The following is a 19,823-nucleotide window of genomic DNA, read 5'->3' on the forward strand; positions in this document are numbered from 1 at the left end:
AGAGTAGGTCTGTAGCCCAAAATACAATTTTGTTGTTCCCTCCTTTACGATTTTACATGATATTCCACAGTAAAATCACCAGGAAATAAAGCAAGGTTGCAACCAATTGATGAAGTCAAAGCAGATGATTTAATGTTGTTATGATTAATATTAAAATAAACTCTCATTTTACATTCGCTCCTGCTTGTTTGAACATCCCTAATGGAAGATAAACTTTCATTCCATTCTGTTATGGCTCTAATTTTAAGCATCCTCTCATTCCGCGGTGGTGAAATGGTATCTTGGGAGTGTCGGGGTGGAAAGGCTCTAATTATCGGAGCTCTGCTGGGGCTTTTTTACGAATCACTGGCTTATTCTGACAACAACGCTGTGTAGCCTTCATCCTCTCTGGCCAACATGCAATTATAGGAAGACCTCAACCTCTTATCTCCTCTCCCAAAAGGTTATTGAGCAGAGGATCGCACACCTGTCATCCTCCCAGAGCACTGGAGAGGAAAGGACATATCAGAGCGTGTTAATAGCACCGTGTCTTTGGAAGCACTGCGCCATAATCAGTGACTATGTAATCTATATGCCATACAGACAGTGGAGTGTCTCATAAAAAAAGGGTGCATGCCTCAAACACAAAGTTTCATCTCTGTTATGAGGGTCCGGTTATGAACTGATGAAACTACCTTTCCAAATGTCTTATAACACTGCATGAAAAGATAGAGATCACAATTGGTCAATGCTTAACTTTGGCCATCTTTTGAGCAAAAATCGACGGTGTGTTCATTGAGAGAAGCAGGCGGAAAACCACTATAGAAGAAGAAGAAGAATGAGCAGCACGGTGACGTAATCCGTTCACAACCTGGGACGCCCCACTGTGAGTTTCATGCATCTGTGGGTTTCTGTGGGACCAGCAGCAGGTTCTGAGTCTATGAACTTCACAGATTATGTCTAATTCTTTCACTCATAGCCATAAAAGTAAAAATGTTTCACAAACTATATTTCTTCCAAACATTCTGAGACTAAAGTGCCATTTTTCAGACTGACAAATTAACTGTTTCTGTTAAGTCTGAACCCAAATGCAGACTCAAGAGACAGCTGGTCAGGAAGACAGAGGTTTATTGAAGGCTTGGCAGGGGGGGGGAGAAGGAATAGGGGTCTTGCAGAGGAGTTGGGCTGGGAGTGGGGGCTCTGATCCAAGAGTTTAGCAGAGGAACTGGCTGACGGGCTTGTAGGGGTGATGAGGCAGGAAGGCAGATAATAACTCAACTTAAAGTCGGGCAGGTAAGGAGATGAACTAGAGCTGGAGTGCAAACAAACCACACGGCACAACGCTCCAGCCAGCGCTGGCTGCTGGCTGCGGCGGTCTTGTAGTGAGGAGATGATGACGTGATGAGTGGCAGGTGTGCTGATTACAGCAGGTGTGGAGTGTGAGAGGAGGACAGACAGACAGGCAAAACCAAATCACCAGGCACACTTCAATCATACTATAGTGGCTGAGAAATAAATAAAAAGCACTCAAATCAAGCAAATACTCAGATCTGCATTTATCCATCATCACAATGACCTCTAGTAGAACACGTCCATGGTGAAGAAGAAGAAGAAGAAAACTGTAGATAAATATGACATTTCATTTGTTTCATGTATTAATGTGAGGGAGGTTAAATCTGATTTTTGCAGAGCACATTTTTCCACCACAGCCAAGCATAAAAACAAACATGTTGTGATCATTTTACACTCAGATATTGTTTTATGTGCAAATTGAAAATGTGCATGCAAATTGGCAGAAAGAAATGTTTGGAAAATAAGCGTTGCCAACTATTTTCAAAAAGAGACACCAGATGTTTCACATTGCTTGCGTACATTACAATTAACTAGTTAATCTTCATTATTTGGCCTACTTGCTGTATCTTTGACCACTAATCAGTGGTAATGTGCATTAATAATAACAATTTACAAGACAAATTGAGGTCCAAGCGTCTCCCTTAATGGCCAGCAGACCATCCCAGTGAGTTAGGCTGGGCGTGGATCGTGGTGGGATGGCGGTTGTACAGTGGAGCCGCTGTGGCCTGCAGCTGTGATACTGTGCAGATGTGTGGGAAGACACAGGCACCAGCTGACCCTGCCAACAGTTGAAAGGCCAAAAGCTTCTTCAGAAGTCGGTCCAGCCTTTGAAGTGTTCAGAGTGCCGGCCTGGACATCACAGGAGCGAGTCGCCATGCGGCGTTGGTAAACCAGCTCTTAACCTCTCCGCCCTCCGCTGCTCCGGAGCCTCTGAGGAAGATTAGACTCTCCGCCGGCTCGACGGACATCAAAGACGACAAGCAGATCAGCGGAGAGAGAGGGGTGGTGATTGGGGAGGAAGAGGTTATTCAGGTTTAGACGTAATACGGTTTGATTTTGCTCCCAATTAGCACTGAACACAAAGTCACCAATGTCGACCTCATGGTGGCGCTAGAGGCAACGTAGGAAGGTGATCAAAGTCACTAGACTTCATGCTCTGGGGACCATGAATTTTTCACAAAAATTTCATGGCAATGCATCCAATAGTTGTTGAGATAGCTATTATGACATTTCAAAATAAAAGTCTGACAAGATACAGATGCTCAAGATTAATATTTGCATGCTCTGTGAAACCTGCCAAGTGTTTGATGAAACTGCAACAATTCTTCATGAATTATTGGCAAAAGCATGATTATTTGCTGTTGCCAGATCAGCAGTGTGTGCCCAGTAAGAGCAAATAAAACTTGAGAGACAACACGACTGCCCAGGGATACGACCCCCCCCCCCCCCTGTAGCAGATGTAACAGGGGTTCTGGGTTTAGGCAACGAGCAACTCCACCCAGCAACTCATCTCACACACACAGCTGGTCCAGCTCTGGATTAAGTGCCGCTACATGGGTCACATTTAGCTGCAGAAAAAAATCATTTCTATCTCAATAGCATAATAATTAGCTCCGTTGATATATGCGCCTGTGTGTTGTGCTTATATTAAAAGCCTGGCATGCACGCTCACACAGGTGTTGGCGTTGTAGCTGATAAGCCCTCTGCTGGAAACACAGGTGTTTGGAGTTATTATTTCTAACTTCTGCTCAGTGGGGCGAGCAATTGTGTGGGAAAGATGTGATTTTTTTATTACTGCATCGCTTGTTAAACAAATAAAACCATCAACAAAAAAACAACAACAAACAAAAACATTAAATGTGTAACTAATTACATTAATGATAAATGGAATCAATAATAGGCCCTGTTGCATTTGGGTAAAAACTGACAATGAGATACTGAGGCAGTATCGGGACCCTGGACCCTGGACCCTGGAACCTGAGTGCATCATATTAGCTGCCCTTCATTTTATATAGAGTTTATGTATAATATAATAAAAGTCATCCACCATAGTGTCCTCCAAACCCTAATCTGCACTTTTATTATTAAAATAATTCAATCAAAAAACACTATTAAGCCAAACACTTTGGAGCAGCATATGAAAGCACAAAGTCATGCTGGATCCTTCGTCCCAGTTCTCCCAAATTCACCTGCATGTCATTTGGATGTGGAGGTAAAAGCCAAGAGAGGTTTATTTGGATTTGGGGGGTTTGGTTGACACAATGCAGGACTCATAATCTTCATCTGTGTTTTATTTGAATAAATGGAAAAATCCAACAAACAAAACATTCATTCTTGGCCTTTTTATACACTCTATTTTTTTAATGGTTTTCCAAATACCTGTCAACATGTTATGTTCTGCCATTTAGCAAATGACTGGATTATTGTGTCATTTTCCCTTCACACATTTAGGAGGAATAAGGATCTCTGAGGTTTTGATTCCTGGAGCTGAGTCAAAGAGTCATGAAGAGAAAAACAACAAACATTCTGTCTTCTACACAGCGAGGTGTCCACTTTTCACTCCGAGTTGTGGTTCATTTCTCACTCGAGGCGGGGGGGTCGGTCGGGTCAGCCATGATTAAGCCGCGTGTTACAGCCAGCGCCACCTACCTGAAGATAATCACGGACTCTCGTGGTGACGAATCAGTGCACCGAATCTCTCGCAGCTAACTCAGCCCGCCGCTGATGTTGTTTCATTACCACCTGAGCCGCGGTGTGAACAGGAAAACGGCTTCCGTCTGATTGCAGTAGAGAAAATAAAGTCTGAATTGCACTGATTTATCACGGGGTGAGATGTTGCCTCCTGTGTCCGTCTTTACTTCCCTCGATCCCACTAAGAAGTGTCGTCAGTCTGATATAAGTGAGATTTCTGCCCCACTGTTGTCTGAAAGCTATTAAAAACACACAAAACAAAAAGCTGCACTTTTTCTTTTTTTTACTCCATTACAGTGAACATAACCAGCGCAGTTCATTTTGATTTATTTTGACCGATTTGCTAATTTTAGAAGCGGAGAGAGAAAAAACAAACAAACTGGCTGCGTTAAATGAAACATTTCATCCTAACGTTTGGGTGCATAATTATTTTTACCCAAATAAAATAATCATTTTGTCACTTTTCAACAAAAGCATACTCCATGTTTTTTGGTTTGTGCTAAATTACTTTGTTTTTAATTTGATTAAAATAGCAAAATGTTTCTATTAAGCCGTCTAAATTGAAAAACATTTTACCACCACCACCATCAAACCAGCAGCGTCGAGCCAGTGGTTTAATAAATTAGGAAGTACGTAACAAAAAACACTTCAGGCAGTCAACTCTGTCACCATAACAAAACATGAGGTATATTACACTCAATTCATCGCCTTTCAGCAACAGTTCAAACTTAACTTGCATGTGAAGCAGCACATTCATGAACACTCAAACGGATATACAGTTTCCTCATAAATTACGTGTACAAAAAGACCCAAAAATACTTTTCACGTTGTCATTTATCTAAATCTGCTGACCTATATATACCAGATATTACCATCGTGATTAAAAATAACTACTTGAGTGCAAAAACATCGAGGAGAAATGACTACGGGGAGCAGAAACACAGATTCTAGATGATGATTAATGAACAAAGGTGAGTAAGGCATTGATTAACCCTTTCTATAGAGTTCAAGATATCCATATGCCATTGAAAATGAAAATAAACCATCATATAATACTGAATGTAAGGCATCGGTTGTCTCGGAGCGTCACACAGTACTTCCCAATGCATCATATATCCAAGACAACCGCTTCTCCTCTGTGTCATCTTCAACTTTTAACTCATGAACACTTAATAAAAAGCAAATATGTATCAATTAGGTAGCTCTAAATATTATTATTAATCTTCTCTTATGTTTACAGAAAGAAAAAATGAAGTGCAGCTACTAATATTTGGCTCACTGGGCATCATTGATCATTTTGGCACTCAGTATCTCACTTTTTGGCCCCATTCGTGGACCGTCTAATCTATCAAAAGAAGCTTTGTAATATGTGATATTTTCCGTTTTTCATGAACTAAGGCATTGAAGCACCTCTATCTACAGTATGTGGACTTTATAACAAGTGCAGCCCGGTCAAAAGCCCTCTGATACAGAGCTGCCCGTCTTCTGATACAGAACAAAAAGCGGATAACACATGTAAGTCAGATAACACTCGAGAGGGCTCTTGGGCTTTTTAAGTTTGAAGAAATGCCTAAACTACTACAAGCAGTGGGGGCTAAATAAATATACAGAATATGTATCTATTGAGAGTAAAATCTATCAGTTCTCATTAAAAATAAACATTATGCAAAGAAAAAAACATTTTTTCATACATATGAAGGAAAATAAAGACACCATATACATTTTCCTTTCCTGTCCGTCTCGCCCAAAATGTGTGACAAAGCATGAGGCGGTCCCTAGGGGGGTTATTCCTCTCTGTGAGCACGAACCACGGCCGAGTACAGTCAGTCACGCTTCGCTTGACTGACCGACCTGAGGGGCACACGTCAGTCATCGTGCAGCGAAGGCAGCCGGTTTGAAGGCCTATTTATCCGCGTTAAAACTCGGCCGGGGTCGCTCAGTCCTTCAAAGCTGTGTTCATGAAACGGAGAGAGACGCACACAAGGCAGTGGACTACAAAAATAAAACAACCTTCAATTTGTTAAGTGTGATCCGTAATACAACTTTTGGTTAGGCTAGTTTTCAGCGCTACATAAACAACACTTTGTACAGTCTAAAACACACAGCCACGTCCTTATCCTTTAAACAAAAAGATAATCTGAATATATATACGTTAAACAAAATCAGTGTATCGTACATCTGACTGAGAGCTTCTCCTGTTAGAATGATGAAGCTGGCCCTTCTTCTTGGGCGAGCACATCTGTCTCTCCAGGTGGATGTGAAATCTGCCGTTGCTTATTTGTCCTCGCGAGTTCACTGCGCTGATGTGCTGTTCTGGGAACTCAGTATGCGAGCGCGTTTGGTATTCCTGTGCAGGGGTTTTTGCCCTTGTCACTGTTTTTTTTTCGAGCATGTCAGAGCAAATTCAAGCAGACGTGGACGGGGAACAACCAATACGCCGTTCTCTTCTTCACTGAAGATAAAAAAATCAGCCTCCATGACAGTTGTCTGGGGTCAAACCTCCACATCAGCCCGCTCGCCCCCCCCTCTGTTCACTCCACGGCCGGTATGCTGTGTACTTGGTTCTCGTGGCCGCGCCCGGATGCGTTCAGGGAGCTCCGCTTCAGCAGCCTGTTGATGATGTCAGTGCACGTCTTCTTGTACTGGTGGCGGAGCAGGGAGTACACGAAGGGGTCGCAGGCTGCCTTGCTGTAAGCTAAGCACTTGGAGACAATTCCCCAGTGAGGGTTGATAGGCACCGCTGGAAATAACTCCACGATCCTGCAGGCAAGCACAATGAGAGGGTGGTGAGAGGAGAGGGGGGGGAGTCAACCTGCTGGAAAAAAGCATGCATGCCCTTGGCTTATTGTGCAGAAATAGAAACACATATAGTTGTATCGTTGGGTGCAGGGGTATTCTTTGATACCCCATGTAGTGGTTTCAGTTCTAAGTTATTAAGGTTAAAATGAAGGCAGCAGTTAAGTGAAACTCCTTGTGAGGCTACTCTTCATCTCATCCCTCGTTTGCAGCCAGCAGCATAAATGTCAGAAAAGAGAAAGGCAGAGCCAGCGGAAGGATAAAACAGACCTGTCTAAGCAGTAATGAGTGTCTGGAAACAAGCCAATTAACTCTGATTGTTATTTAATACAGTATTAGACTGAGGGTCTAAGCAGAAAACCCCGAAAGATGAGAGGACAGTGAGTTCTTCCAGCAGTCTGGGGGAGGGGGGAAATAAATACCCTTCTGTACATCAAATATATTTGATTTAAAAAGCCACATAATGAGCTTCGCCTGTTTGTCTGCATCTCAAAGAGACTACGGTTCAAGTATAAAACCCATTTTACCATACGTGGGGGTCATAAAATGTATTAAAAAAGGGGGGGGAAAAATCACTGATCCTCTTCGTTTGCACTCTGTATGATTACTCTGTCCACAATCAAGCTCAGTCAGCACATTAACACTGGCCTTATATGGGCCGGTAGCCATCGCCGGCATTTGTCAAAACACTCCACGGCACCTGAGCGAACAGGAGGTTAAGTCAGCTGCCACCGCACACAGCGGGGCTTTTACTACACGATGAACCCTGACAGCAAACGGGTCTCAGAAAAGGCATCGGAGGAGCTTTTAGCGTAATATATTCAGAGTGTAATTAGTAAACTGCCTACATAGAATGAGAGCTGCTGCGATGGTCATTCATTACTGAGAGTTTACTGGTAACACAACAGTGTGACGTCACCGAGTGGATAAAAGAAAAGAGCCAATATTGAGATCCTTCCAATTTAAGACTCTAAATAAAGATGTGAATGAAAGACTCAGAGAGCAAAATCTTCTGGATCCTTTCATATCCTTCCACACAGCCATCTAATCTCCATCTTCATCAGCATCTTATGAGCAGATATATACCGTGAATAAGATGCAGGGGAACTCATTTAGTTTCATCATTTGGTTAAAATTACAGCGTAACAAATAATCCACACTACATGCTGATTCTATAAGTAAAATATTGTACTCCAACCAGACAGTGTGTCTATTTTACTGAGTGCTACTGATGGGTTCTATTCTCCCACAATGCAACACCCGAAGAAAAGGGAGGAGCTTCTCAAAGATGTCAAATACTTGAGAATAATTGTGGATGTTTAACTATTCCAAAGTCATCATTTGATGGATGTCTATTGGGTCATTTCCTGTTAGTACAAAGCACTTTGGTGCAAACTGTATAGAATTATATCCTGTGAGCCAAAAGAAGATCCATTCTATTCTATGTGTACAGCTCTTGTTTTTGCAATTAGAGTGCAAGATAAATACCTAATATCTATTATAGAAACAGGAAATCACACAATGTGACGTTTGTTAATGAAACTGTGACTTTAGAAGACAATTGAACACATTAACGCCTTTAATTTGCATTTTATCTTATTCTGATCGTTCATAGTAGAGTTAATGAATTTGCCATCCTTAGGTTTCTTCCCTCTCCCTGTACACTCTCTATATATTTAATATTCACATGTCCTTTGTATGATTTCACACAGAAAGATTCTTCTCACACGTCCACTCGTACATCACTTCTGTGTGTCACAGCCTGAAGGCATCAGGCTACATCCTCTCTTTGTCCAGTGATTGATGCGAGCGGATGCCACCTATAACTAACTGATGCACCCGGCGAACTTGAGGAGAAAAGTGCTAATGCAGCAGCAACAGTGGAGCAGAGGCATATTACTTATCACAAGGTCAGCCAATCTCATCTTCCAACTCTGGCCGGTGTGGATGGAGAGTAAGCAGAGAGGAGGAGGAGGAGGGGGAGGAGGAGGAGGAGGAAGGAGGTTTGGGGTATACCAGCAGAACAAAAGGGCTGTCCACGCCGCAGTGTGCAAGCGTGGTTTCCCCATCCGCACGCGTCTCTCTCACCTTGTGATCACATAGGGAGCGAAGCAGAGCATGAAGGTGCCGATGAAGGTGCTGATCTTCCTCGTCGCTCTCTGGCGTCTCCTCTTCTGCTCCTCCAGGCAACGCTGGCGAACGCTGGAGACACAAGGGAGACATTGAAGGCCACGAGCGTGTCTCTGGGGAACATTGTGCCAGACAGCCAGGAGTGGGTGCGCGTCTCTCTTTTGAATTTCTGGCATGCAGGGATTTCATGTGGGTGAAATAATGGATTCGTCACAACGACACGGATGTGACGCGAGAGGGAGAGAATCTCCACGTCCAGAATTAGAATGACAACAGGTCGTGTGTGAGTCTGAAGGCTGTGATGTCATGGTGACAGGTGATATTTAACGGGATGGGAGTCATCAGTGAGAGTGACAGGCAGGAACTACAGTATGAAGCCACATTTACACAGATGGATCTCTCTCTCTCATGACTTTTAGGGAACATTACATTGACTTACATTAATATCCATAACCGCTAGTCGAATCCTAACCCTAAACCAAGACCTTCACCCTAAAATGTAACAATTTATATTATAGGGACGTGCATCTGGTCCTCAAAATGCATGCAAGTCCCCCACAATGTGACTTTGTAATGAGATTTATGTCCCCACAAGATGGGGTAAACCACACACACACACACACACACACACACACACACACACACACACACACACACACACACACACACACACACAGACTATATATTGGTTCTTAGAGGCAGAGTAAAGCAATCACTCCGAATGGCATTTGAATATAATCTGATTTTGCATCCCTACTGAATATTGAGGACAGTGCAAAGATGGCAAAGCATCATTCCAGGCTTTAAAAATCAATATGAGCAGCAATGATGGCTCCAGCTATAAGTTTTTGTACAGTTTGTTCTTTTTTTTCCTTCTGTATTTGCTCTCCAAATGGGACAGAATAACACAAGGAGCAGTACGTTAAAAGGGGGCTCACCTGGGGTGTATATCCACCAGCAGCACCAAAGTTTGCATCGTAATAACGTCGATCCTCTTACAGTGAAACCGTGCCACTTTAAGCACTTTGAGGTATGTGACACAGAGCACTATAAAAGACAGGAGGAAGGTGAAGGAGTGGAAAAAGACCGTGAAGGTGACGAACTGCGTCCGGCCGCTCGCCCTCGGGTTGGAGAGGGTGCAGGACGCGTAAAGCCGGTGGTATCCCACCCAGGAGAAGCAGGTGGCCACCGTGGAGAAGGACGCGGAGTGCGCCCACGTGTAGCCGAGCACGAGCGCCGCGTCTTTGTGGCGCATCTTGGAGTGGTACCTCAGGGGGAACACCACGGCGATCCACCTGTCGATGCTCAGCGCCGCCATGCTCAGCATCGAGTTGGTGGACAGGAAGGTCTCCAGGAAGCCCACGAGTTGGCAGAAGCCGTCCCCGCCCGGCTGCGCCTTGCTCACGAGCCCCGCCAAAGTGAGCGGCATGTTGGACACGGTCAGCAACAAGTTGCAGAAGGTGAGGTTGAGGTTGAAGAGACCGGGCACCTGCTTGCGGATCTCCGGGTTGTAGAGGAAGCAGATCAGCACCAGGACGTTGGACAGCAGCGACACCACGATGATCACAACCACCAACACAGAGAGGATCACCTCCGCAGTGTCCATCCTGTGGAGCCCCCACCGAAAACTCGCTTATCCACACTTTTTTGCGCGCATTTCCAGTGCTGTTCCGCAGCCGCAAAACGACGTGAAATCACCCATAACCGTGTCCGAGCATCCCCAGATCACCGGTGGAGTTTCCTCCCCCCCCTCTCCCCTCCACTACATCGTCTCTGTCTGCGAGTCAGCAAAGATGGTCAGGTCTCCGGCATGATGGGAAGTAGAATTTTCCTGTAAAACTATACTCTCGTGCCAAAGCGGCTCTATCCTGGCGCTGCGTCTTGCGGTGGGGTTTTGTCGTCCTGTGATGCGCTCTGGAGACATCACCCCTCTCCGCACACACCGCACAATGTGTGGGCTACTTGATCTCTCCCCCCCCGTCTCCTCTGAGGAACAGTAAAACACAGAGCACATTAATAAGCGTTAAGTGGGGATTCCTACTTGAAAAAAAGAGGAAATTGCAGGGATTCCCTCGAGAGTTTCCATCACACAATCAGGGGGAAAAAAGGTCAAACATGAAATGCCAAATCTGATGTGTGTTTTTTTTAAATGTATTTTACTTTGAACACTATTTTTTCAAAATAAAGTGTTATGATTTGCACACATTGAAGGATGACACCTCTGTCCGTCTCCTTTAACAGCTCCATTGGATTTCCAAGAGAAAGGCCAACACAATAGACACAATACATTCAGAAAGGAAACTGTCAGAAGACTGAAATCATCAAAACAAACAAATAAATGCAGGTTGAAGCAAAAAAGCACTTGTCAGAAATCCAACTGATTGGTAAATGTATTCATGCTTGGATGGTTGCATTGATTTTTTAACCATCATTGCATTCCGGCAGCATCTTCTCCTTCCCCCTCATGCTCTGCTCAAATATCTTTTTGCTAATTAAGTCTGCTCCATCAGATTGACAAGGAGCCACGTCTTCCCTTCCTCCCTGGAAGCCGGATGACGCCCCCACACTTTGCTGCCCCTCTGGACTCGAGTGTGGAGAATCTTTTCCTCTGGAGCGTGGTGGTGCTCATCGGAGTGTGCTGTGGCACGTGAGCCGCGCTGGAGCAGGGTGGAGGTGGTGGTTGTGGATGCAATATAAGGAGAAGGGAGGGGTGGGCTGGGGTGTCAGAGTCAGGGTGTGTGGGCGGAAGGAGTCATTGTTACTGCAAACACACATTGTGTTTGACTGTGGAGATGTGATGCTATGCATAAGGCCACCGTGTTCTCTTCGTTCTCCCCCCGGGTGGCAACAAAGGTTGAACAGCGAAGGGGGAAAAAAAGGATTTTCCTTGAAAGGGAGCCTCATTAAAATGCATCATGTATGGATGTCTGTGGAGTTTATGTCCTGATGCAAAAGAGAATGTGGCTGCAGGCGAAAAGGACAGACAACCCTGCCAGCTGCTGGGTGTTATTAGGCTGAAATGCAGCACCATCTTGGCCCGCAGACAAGCTCCCTCCTGTCAGTTCAGAGGTCTTATCAGCACAGAGCCACCGGTTGATCTAAGGCACCAGGGCGCCTTTTCGGAGGCATCGCTTTAATTACTCCTTTCATAATTAAATGCCAGATCCACGGAGAATACCTTTGGAAAAAGTCATTTTGTCAGGCTAAAAATATAGCTCTGGGTGATATGGATGGAGATTGAATGTTGAATGCTGGGATATTTCCACTACAAAACGTGACTTGAAGGTTTGTTTTTTTTGTTAAGGATGCATCGGAAGAACAATCAAACATCCCTATTAAGCTTTTGATCAATATGGATGATGTATTGTGCTCTTTCATTCAACCTGAAAGAGGCTTGATTTGAGGAGAGCATCATGTCAAAGCAGATCCATGTAAATGAGGCCGGACTGGAGTGGTACACATCGGCTTTGACGCCTCCCGATATCACCGTGAACGGATACAGCAGATTAATCAGAGACACCATAAACACACGAAATATTATGAACTCTGGAAAACATTCATGAAGTCAATCCAGGTCCAAGCCATCCATCACAAAACATGAGTTACAGAGGGATTTTCCAGTTTTGTGCCTATCATAATTTTAAGTGCAGACCTATTGTGTTGCCTAGGAAACGGACAAACCAAACACACCAAACACCGGCCCTTCTCATTTCGTGGTGGACACCGTAGTTCTCCTACACGCTTGACACGTAGGAGAAGTTTCAGTTGGTTGCAATCTCCAACATCACCACTATATGTCGCCAAATCCCACACACCATAAACGATTGCTAACCTCTCATTTTAATCCAATTGAAACATTCTTTGATTGTCTTCTTCAATGTATAAAAATGTGAAAATGGATGTTTGTATCAACTTAAACAAATACATTTTTTTATTTTTTAAAGGGGGGGGGGGGCTTTGTGTTCACTGGTAAGACAAAACATTTCAAGTGTGCAAGTCAGCACTTTGAGGTTAATACTGCTTGTCAGAGGCTTTAACAAGTGCAGGACTCGACTGTGAGAGACGGTAGGATGAGAGAAAGCCTGCAGCGCTCCTCCTTTTTTTTCGCTGTGACAGAGTGGATTTGCATTCGCTGCCAGTTCCAATTCCACACATGACTTCCCTCAGATTGGCAGGCCGACGTACATCTTAAACCTGCATGTATGCTTAAGCTCCGACATTTCCCCTAACTCACCTTCGAGTGTAGACTTTTGAACACATCTTAACTACGTTACATGCGGTCTTCTGGCATATAAAAGGTCTCGTGGGTGGAGACAGGAGGGAGAAGCTTTAAACAAGCTAGCCTGCAGGTGAAGGCGATGAGAAGGCGTCGACACCGCTAACGATAATGCTGAGACGCCAACTTCGTGTTACCGCTGGCTCAGTAATCACCACTGCAACCCCTTTGCAGCTTACAGGTTTGTTAAAAAAATAAAAAATGTAGGGCCTAAGAAGCTGTCTAAAGCTGCTGGATCACTGGATCGTGTTGTGAAGCTGCTGGCTAACTTAGCTTAGCAGAAAGGTATCAATCATTTCCAACAACTTTTGATGCTTATGTCCATTTTGTCATTAATACTTCTACAATACGTATTGTTCCTATGGCAACGAACCTTTCCTCAACTACTTTACACTACAATTTATAAGCATTGAAAATATTACTCTTTGCATTCAAGACACCGTCTCGTTGATGCATCCTGATCCTGAAATACTTCAAATCAGCTCCATTTAAATGCAGGAGTGACAATAATCCAATCATGTAATAACATAATTCTCTGAGTCCAGTGTACGATTGTTAGAAAAGCCTCCCAGATAAGAGGCCGCTGTCCACGTCCTCCATCTGCTTGCCTGGCAGAGCCGTGCACCACCAAAACCCTCCTGAACAATCCGAGGCCTCCTGTCATTTCACATTAGCCTCGGTGGTGTCGAGGAAACCCAGCACCGAGGCCCGAGTCCGCCACCAGCAATTCATAACCAGGGCGCTGTTAATACAGGCGCCGGGCTATGGAGTACAAGCTTATTTTCATTATGGATCCGGGAGGGTTTTTGGCAATGTGACAACATGCTCAAGGCTGTGAATAGCCAAATGTCAGTGTTAAATAGCTTTTAGCCTTTTTGTTAATATTTGGGTCCATAAAACAAAGTGATTACAACTGTTATCTGTAGCCAGACCGTGTTGTGCAAATATTTTCTGTTCGTCTTCTCCAGGATGGAGTCAGATTTATGTTATAATTATGTAAAACAGCTGAACTTCACAGGAAAGTGCTGTATTTCTCCCTTTGTTGACAGAAGGAGAAAAATAAAAAAAGGGATGTCGAGTTTGATACCAGAGAACTTTGCTCCGCTTTCCAAAAATAAAATGACGATTTTGCACTTTCACCCTTGGAGGAGCCAATCCAGGTCACAGCAATTCAACCACAAGGCTCTCTCTGTCTTTCATCTGTTTATTTCACAGATGAGTTCACAGTGTCATTATCGGCCGTTCTTTGACGCCCGTGCTGTATCAATCAGCTGAAAGCAAACACAATCTCCAACGTATTGATCTTCTTATTAGCAGTTCTTCGGCGAAGTACCACATGTCAGACTTGATACGGACTCGGGTTTAATAACGTCCAGATAAACGTACAGTGGGGGATTATATCGTCTCCTATGTTTCCAGGCTACACGCTTTCAATGTGTTGAAATGCATAAGGTGTAATTTTTTTTCTTCTAAAGCAGTTGACTTGATTAGATTTCTCCTCGACGCCGGAGTGGAGAAATAAAATCTTTCTTCCTGACACCAGTTAAATCAGTTTGGGATCCAAACCAGCATATTGTAATCATCTGAAGGGGAAAGCAATCCTGTTTTGAGTGCCATCAAAATATACCGCATGGAATAACCGACTAAAAGTCTTTGACCTTTGACCTTTATTTGACCCTAATCGAAATCAACACACATGCCGAAGAATATCCATCTTTTTTTTTTTTTTACTGTGATGACTAAAAGTGTAGATCAGCAAACATGAAAGTTTAACCCTGAAGGGAAATTATTTTTGTAGCCCAGGAAATAGAATCAGTATTTGCCAATATTAACTGTTTTACACCCTAAAGCCAGACGCCAATGAACTATAAGTAGAAGCAGTTAAATAGACAGTAAAGGCATGCATCCAAAAAAAAATCCATAAAGTGTAGAATTGCTCAGGAAGTCAGCGTTTGTTCCCTTAGGGAATCCACATCAGTGAGAGGGAATAGAGAGCACACAAGTTATTAAGTAAACACATAAACAAAAATACATATTTCAAAGGGGGAACCATAGCAAAATGCTTTGGTGCACCCAGGACATTTTTTCTTTCCATTATGCATAAATCCTCCAACTATGTGTAAATGTAGCCCACGTGGACCTCTTGGGTTAAATAAGAGCTGTTGCCCTCCATCCTCGATAATCACCTGAGCTCAACAACCTGCCGTGTGACTGTGCATTATCATCCCGCCTTCTTATCCCCTGCTTTGTGTTGAAAAGTCAATTTTCCCATTCACTGATCTAATTCACTGCGAGGATTAATTTGCTCCCCTAATTTGATTTCACAGTTATTTAATAAAAAAAAAAAAAACCCCAAAAAACGTCATTAGTGTTCCATTCACCTTTGAGAGAAACCTTAATTAGAAACACTGATGCGTAATTATTCTTTTATTTCCGGCTTACCGTAGCCAGCGTGAACAGAATGCAACAAGGGGGGATGACAGTAGATTTAATTTCATATCAGCGTGATTACATGAATATGAAAGTGTAATTTGTTTTATTTTCTCTCCCCTGTTTGCATGGAGCAGCTCTCCAGTAGCTTGCAGGAGACTGCAATTAACCTGGTGTCCCCTCTCCTGCAGCTCTCACACGGTGACGTAACCATAAATGCATTGTCAAGGTTTCTTTTAGTGACACATACGAGGCTACGTAGATGGAAAGAGATCCCTCTGGGATAAGATCTATTACTGAAGGAATGTGATTGGAGCCTGTTATCATTACACAAGCATACTTGATCTTTATCAGCAAACTGCTGCGGTGTCCCAATCCAGCTGTCCCATCCTTTAAAGGCTTTGTTTATAAGTGTTATTATGTATAAAACTGCTCAACAGCTTAGCAACCACGATTAGATTAAAGCAAAAGCAGAGACTTCCCTGTCTCTTGAGGTATCTGGTTTATAAAATGGATTATTTCAGAAGTTTATTATGTCATTAAGGCATGCACTCCCGCCATCTAGTGTATCACTGCGGTATTACAAGGAGACGCAGAGCCACTGTGGAACTGTTGCATGGACGAGAAATAAACTACAGCAGCAAAATTAAATCAGTGGTTCCTCCTTGTGGCAAAGTGAAGTCAGTGCTGTTTCTACCTTTTTTTTTTTTTTTTTTGAGTGGCATTTGTAAATTGCATGTCCTGCTTGTCATGGATGTAAGGATTTGACACCCATGGGTGTGAGGTGTGACCTACAGACTGGGTTTGACAAGCTGAAAGATTCATATTTTAATAGACATAACAAGGTGCTGCATCCTATTTCTGACCATATCGTTGCAAAGGATTCTTTATGAAATAAAATTAATTCTGAAAAGTGATTTCAGAGAAAACAATATCCTGATTTTATGGAAAAAGCAAGTGAGCCCACTGTCAGAGGTCACAGGTCAAAGTAAAGGGCCCAAGACAAAACTCCATTTAATCTCTTCAGGGTTTTTTGGGAGCCGCCGTCCTGCTTCTGCAACTGGATGGAGCCACTTCACTCCTTGTTGAGACTACAGGCAGGCACCCACGGGGGCCATTACTGTTGAAAAGCCACTGCCCCACCTCTTCCCCAGTGCTACCCAGGGAGCCACAAGCTCCATAATGGTTCCCACTCTTTGAATTAATGGCGCTCGGCGGCCGTATGAAAAAAAAAAGTAATTTTAATTATAGGCCTTGGTGATACCAGAGAGGGAAACGGGAAGTGGGCGGAAGGGAAACCTTTTGTGCTTCCAGAGGCAACACGGCCGAGCTAATTAAAGCTTTCATTGGATCCGCTCTTTGAGGGCTGAATCCAAATGGTAAATTACTTTTTAATTAATACATTTTGTTTATTGTTTGACCAAAGATAAAACACAGATTGTCATCAAGTTCTCAAATTTGTGAATCGGAGAGAAAATGACAGAATTTAGTATTTTATTGAAATGGGTGAAATTGAGTTCTAAGCAGGTCTAGCATTAGTTTTGCTTTACTTTGCCTTGCAGCCATTTGTTTTCTGCAGGAATGCTGCTGCAGGCCTCAGATAGATGGGATTCGAGGAATTTCTTCTTCACTATAAACCAAGTTTTTCAGATTTAAGCAAATGTACTTCAGCTGTTCATCCTGCAGAGAGCAGAGCAGATAGCCAGTCCGCTGAGCATCCCTTTCACCTGAAACCCGAGAAGCACCTCTTAAAGAGAGTCACTTGCAATCAGAAAGCCTCCATTTAATTACGACACACAGGAAATTACTGAGTGAATAGGTCAGGCACTGATAAGAGGCTGAGCCCCGGGGATGACAGCTCCCGAAACCCAAGGAGAGCCAATCTCTAAGCAGACTTATCACAAAGGCCAAGTCTGGAAGCCTGACAATCTGATTGTACTGTCATCCAGATTCATAATTAATATATTTATCAAATTAATCGCTGAAAAGAGGCCTGGCCTCCCGAACAGTAGGCAGATTCATTTGCCGCTGGCTCGGCTTACAGCTAATAACAGTGTTGTCAGGGAAATAGGCCCAGAGTGGGTCAATGCCCCAGGCCTCATGACAGACAAATTGCTCATCTGTGTAGGGATGATATGGGGGGATTTAGAGAGTGAAAGAGAGGAAAAATGTCATTGTTTGGTGACAACCACAATTGCACCCTTGTTTCAGATTGTGAGTACCAAGTTGGAGGAACATGAAAGGGGAATTTTTTCTTTTTTGGGGGGGGAAAAGAGCTGAAAATACCTGTTGTTATACCTCTGGTTTTACAAATCACTCATCAAAGGCTGTGTCGTTGCCATATGCCGTTCAAGTGATGAAGACTGTTTATAGTTTTTCATCACCTAAATGAAAAGATACAGTATTGTATAAGCCTGAACTCCAGTAGCTGTTATTTAACCGATCTGATAATTGTTTCTGATTTTAAAAAAGGACAAAATCCACAGCGTTTGTTCTCCGTGAAAATACATTCCTGAGTCAACAACTATTTAAATTGTCTGTGCTTTCAAATGGTGTTCAAATGAATGTATTGACCTTATGTTTAGAACTTTGAATTGCACTGTGGAGCTACATGGAAATCCTCTAAATGCTCCTCACCCATAGCCGAGCTACTCGAGTCTAGCGGTGCCACAATAAGGGACACTTTAACCCAAAATAATGCACAAGTCATCACATTACCTCCATGAGGGTCTACAGTAACCACAGGCCGACACAAACATCTGAACTGCACCCCCCTCAGTCAGGAAGAAGAATCTGTGTAAACCACAACAGGAAGGGGTCATGTAGTTCAAGTGGTCCTCTGCACCGCGTAAACTCAATGTTGTTGGTTGGAGTTGTTTCATCGCTGCAGAGAAGGCTTCTAGTGGTTTTTGACATCGAGTCTTGAAGCACTTCAACCTCCGTACAAGTGTTTTATTTCAATTTACTCTCACTATCTATTACGTATTAGCAATCGTCGCAAAGACAGCGTTTTATTCTCCTCGTCAATACGCTGAAATATAAGTTCTGTCCACGTCAAAGCCCACTTCCTGTGTTGTTACTGTTGTTGTAGGTGTTGTTTAATAGATTAGACCTCTATCGGGGTGGAGGATCCTCTAATTACAAATTGGACACATGCGGTTCAATTTAGCACACTAATGAGAATCTTGAAAAGCTGCTGGGTGAGAGCGAAGGGGCCCCTTTTGTCTCCGGGATTCCCATCTGGACCCTTGAAAAGCATGAAAAAGACCATCATTTTTGGTCATCGGTAACTGATTGTGGAGCTGTAATTACATGATAAATGTATTACACGTATGGCACATGCATCCAAAACAAAGACACTGCTTTTTCTTAGTTACCTACTTCCTGTGGAGCCTAGGTTGCATGTATATCTATCAAATGCAATTCAGTGTCCCACAGGATATCTCTTTAACAATACTATTATTGTGTTATATCTCTGTTGCTATTACACTCAGCTCATGTACTGCTCAGATTATTATATTAACTTATTTTATTTCAAGCTTTGTCTCGTTTAATAGCAGTAGATGTGCAACACATGCTATGTTAATAAAAATAAATTAGGTAGCAACATTCAATAGAAACCATGTTTATCTTTCCTTGGCCTTCACTGAGAGGTCCCTATAAATAAATTTAGTAAAGCACATGAAACTTCCCAGGGTGAAATTTGAAAACTTAGTATCTTCTTTCCCTGCAATTAATGTTCAACTAATCTCTTTGTTTGTAATAATGTTGTTTTAACATGTTGTCCTCCTCAGCACTAATACAGTGGGTGTTTATGCTGTCAATCAGCAGCTAGTCCAGGTCCTTCTCCACGGCGAGGCCCCGGCGGGTTCACCTCTGCAGGCTGAATGGATCAACTCTCCGCCGCCAACGACTGCACCCGAGCAGGTAGCGACGTTTTCAGCGGGGCCGGCCTGCATCAATCGACTTAGTTAGAGGGCTCTCTCTATAATTGCCAACTATTACAATATGTGGCACGAGGGGCTCGACGCTATTTTCACACACGGTTGAAATGGCATCGAGGCCTCCTCTCACATCCAGTGATAATTGAACAATTAAACTTTAGCATACAAATTACCTCTTCATATGGCATAGCTGATTACCGAGGCAGGCCAGTCACAAAGAAGGC

General features: G+C 43.3%; 2 protein-coding genes across 2 annotated transcripts in view; both read right to left on the reverse strand.

Moving 5' to 3' along the window:
- The window catches only part of bub3 (BUB3 mitotic checkpoint protein), a 347,592-nt gene that overhangs the window by 299,314 nt on the left and 28,455 nt on the right, over positions 1 to 19,823 (reverse strand). The gene's annotated exons all lie outside the window — the stretch shown is intronic.
- On the reverse strand, positions 5,744 to 10,726 carry LOC311032893 (G-protein coupled receptor 26-like). Its single transcript, XM_084039963.1, has 3 exons — positions 9,888 to 10,726; positions 8,908 to 9,021; positions 5,744 to 6,783 (listed from the first exon to the last, which is right to left on the reverse strand). The coding sequence occupies exons 1-3, from the start codon at positions 10,553 to 10,555 to the stop codon at positions 6,555 to 6,557; spliced, it is 1,011 nt and encodes a 336-aa protein (XP_083896089.1). The 5' UTR covers positions 10,556 to 10,726; the 3' UTR covers positions 5,744 to 6,554.

The sequence above is a fragment of the Eutrigla gurnardus genome, assembly GCF_963514095.1.
Source record: "Eutrigla gurnardus genome assembly, chromosome: 22".
NCBI classification, from domain to species: Eukaryota; Metazoa; Chordata; class Actinopteri; order Perciformes; family Triglidae; genus Eutrigla; species Eutrigla gurnardus.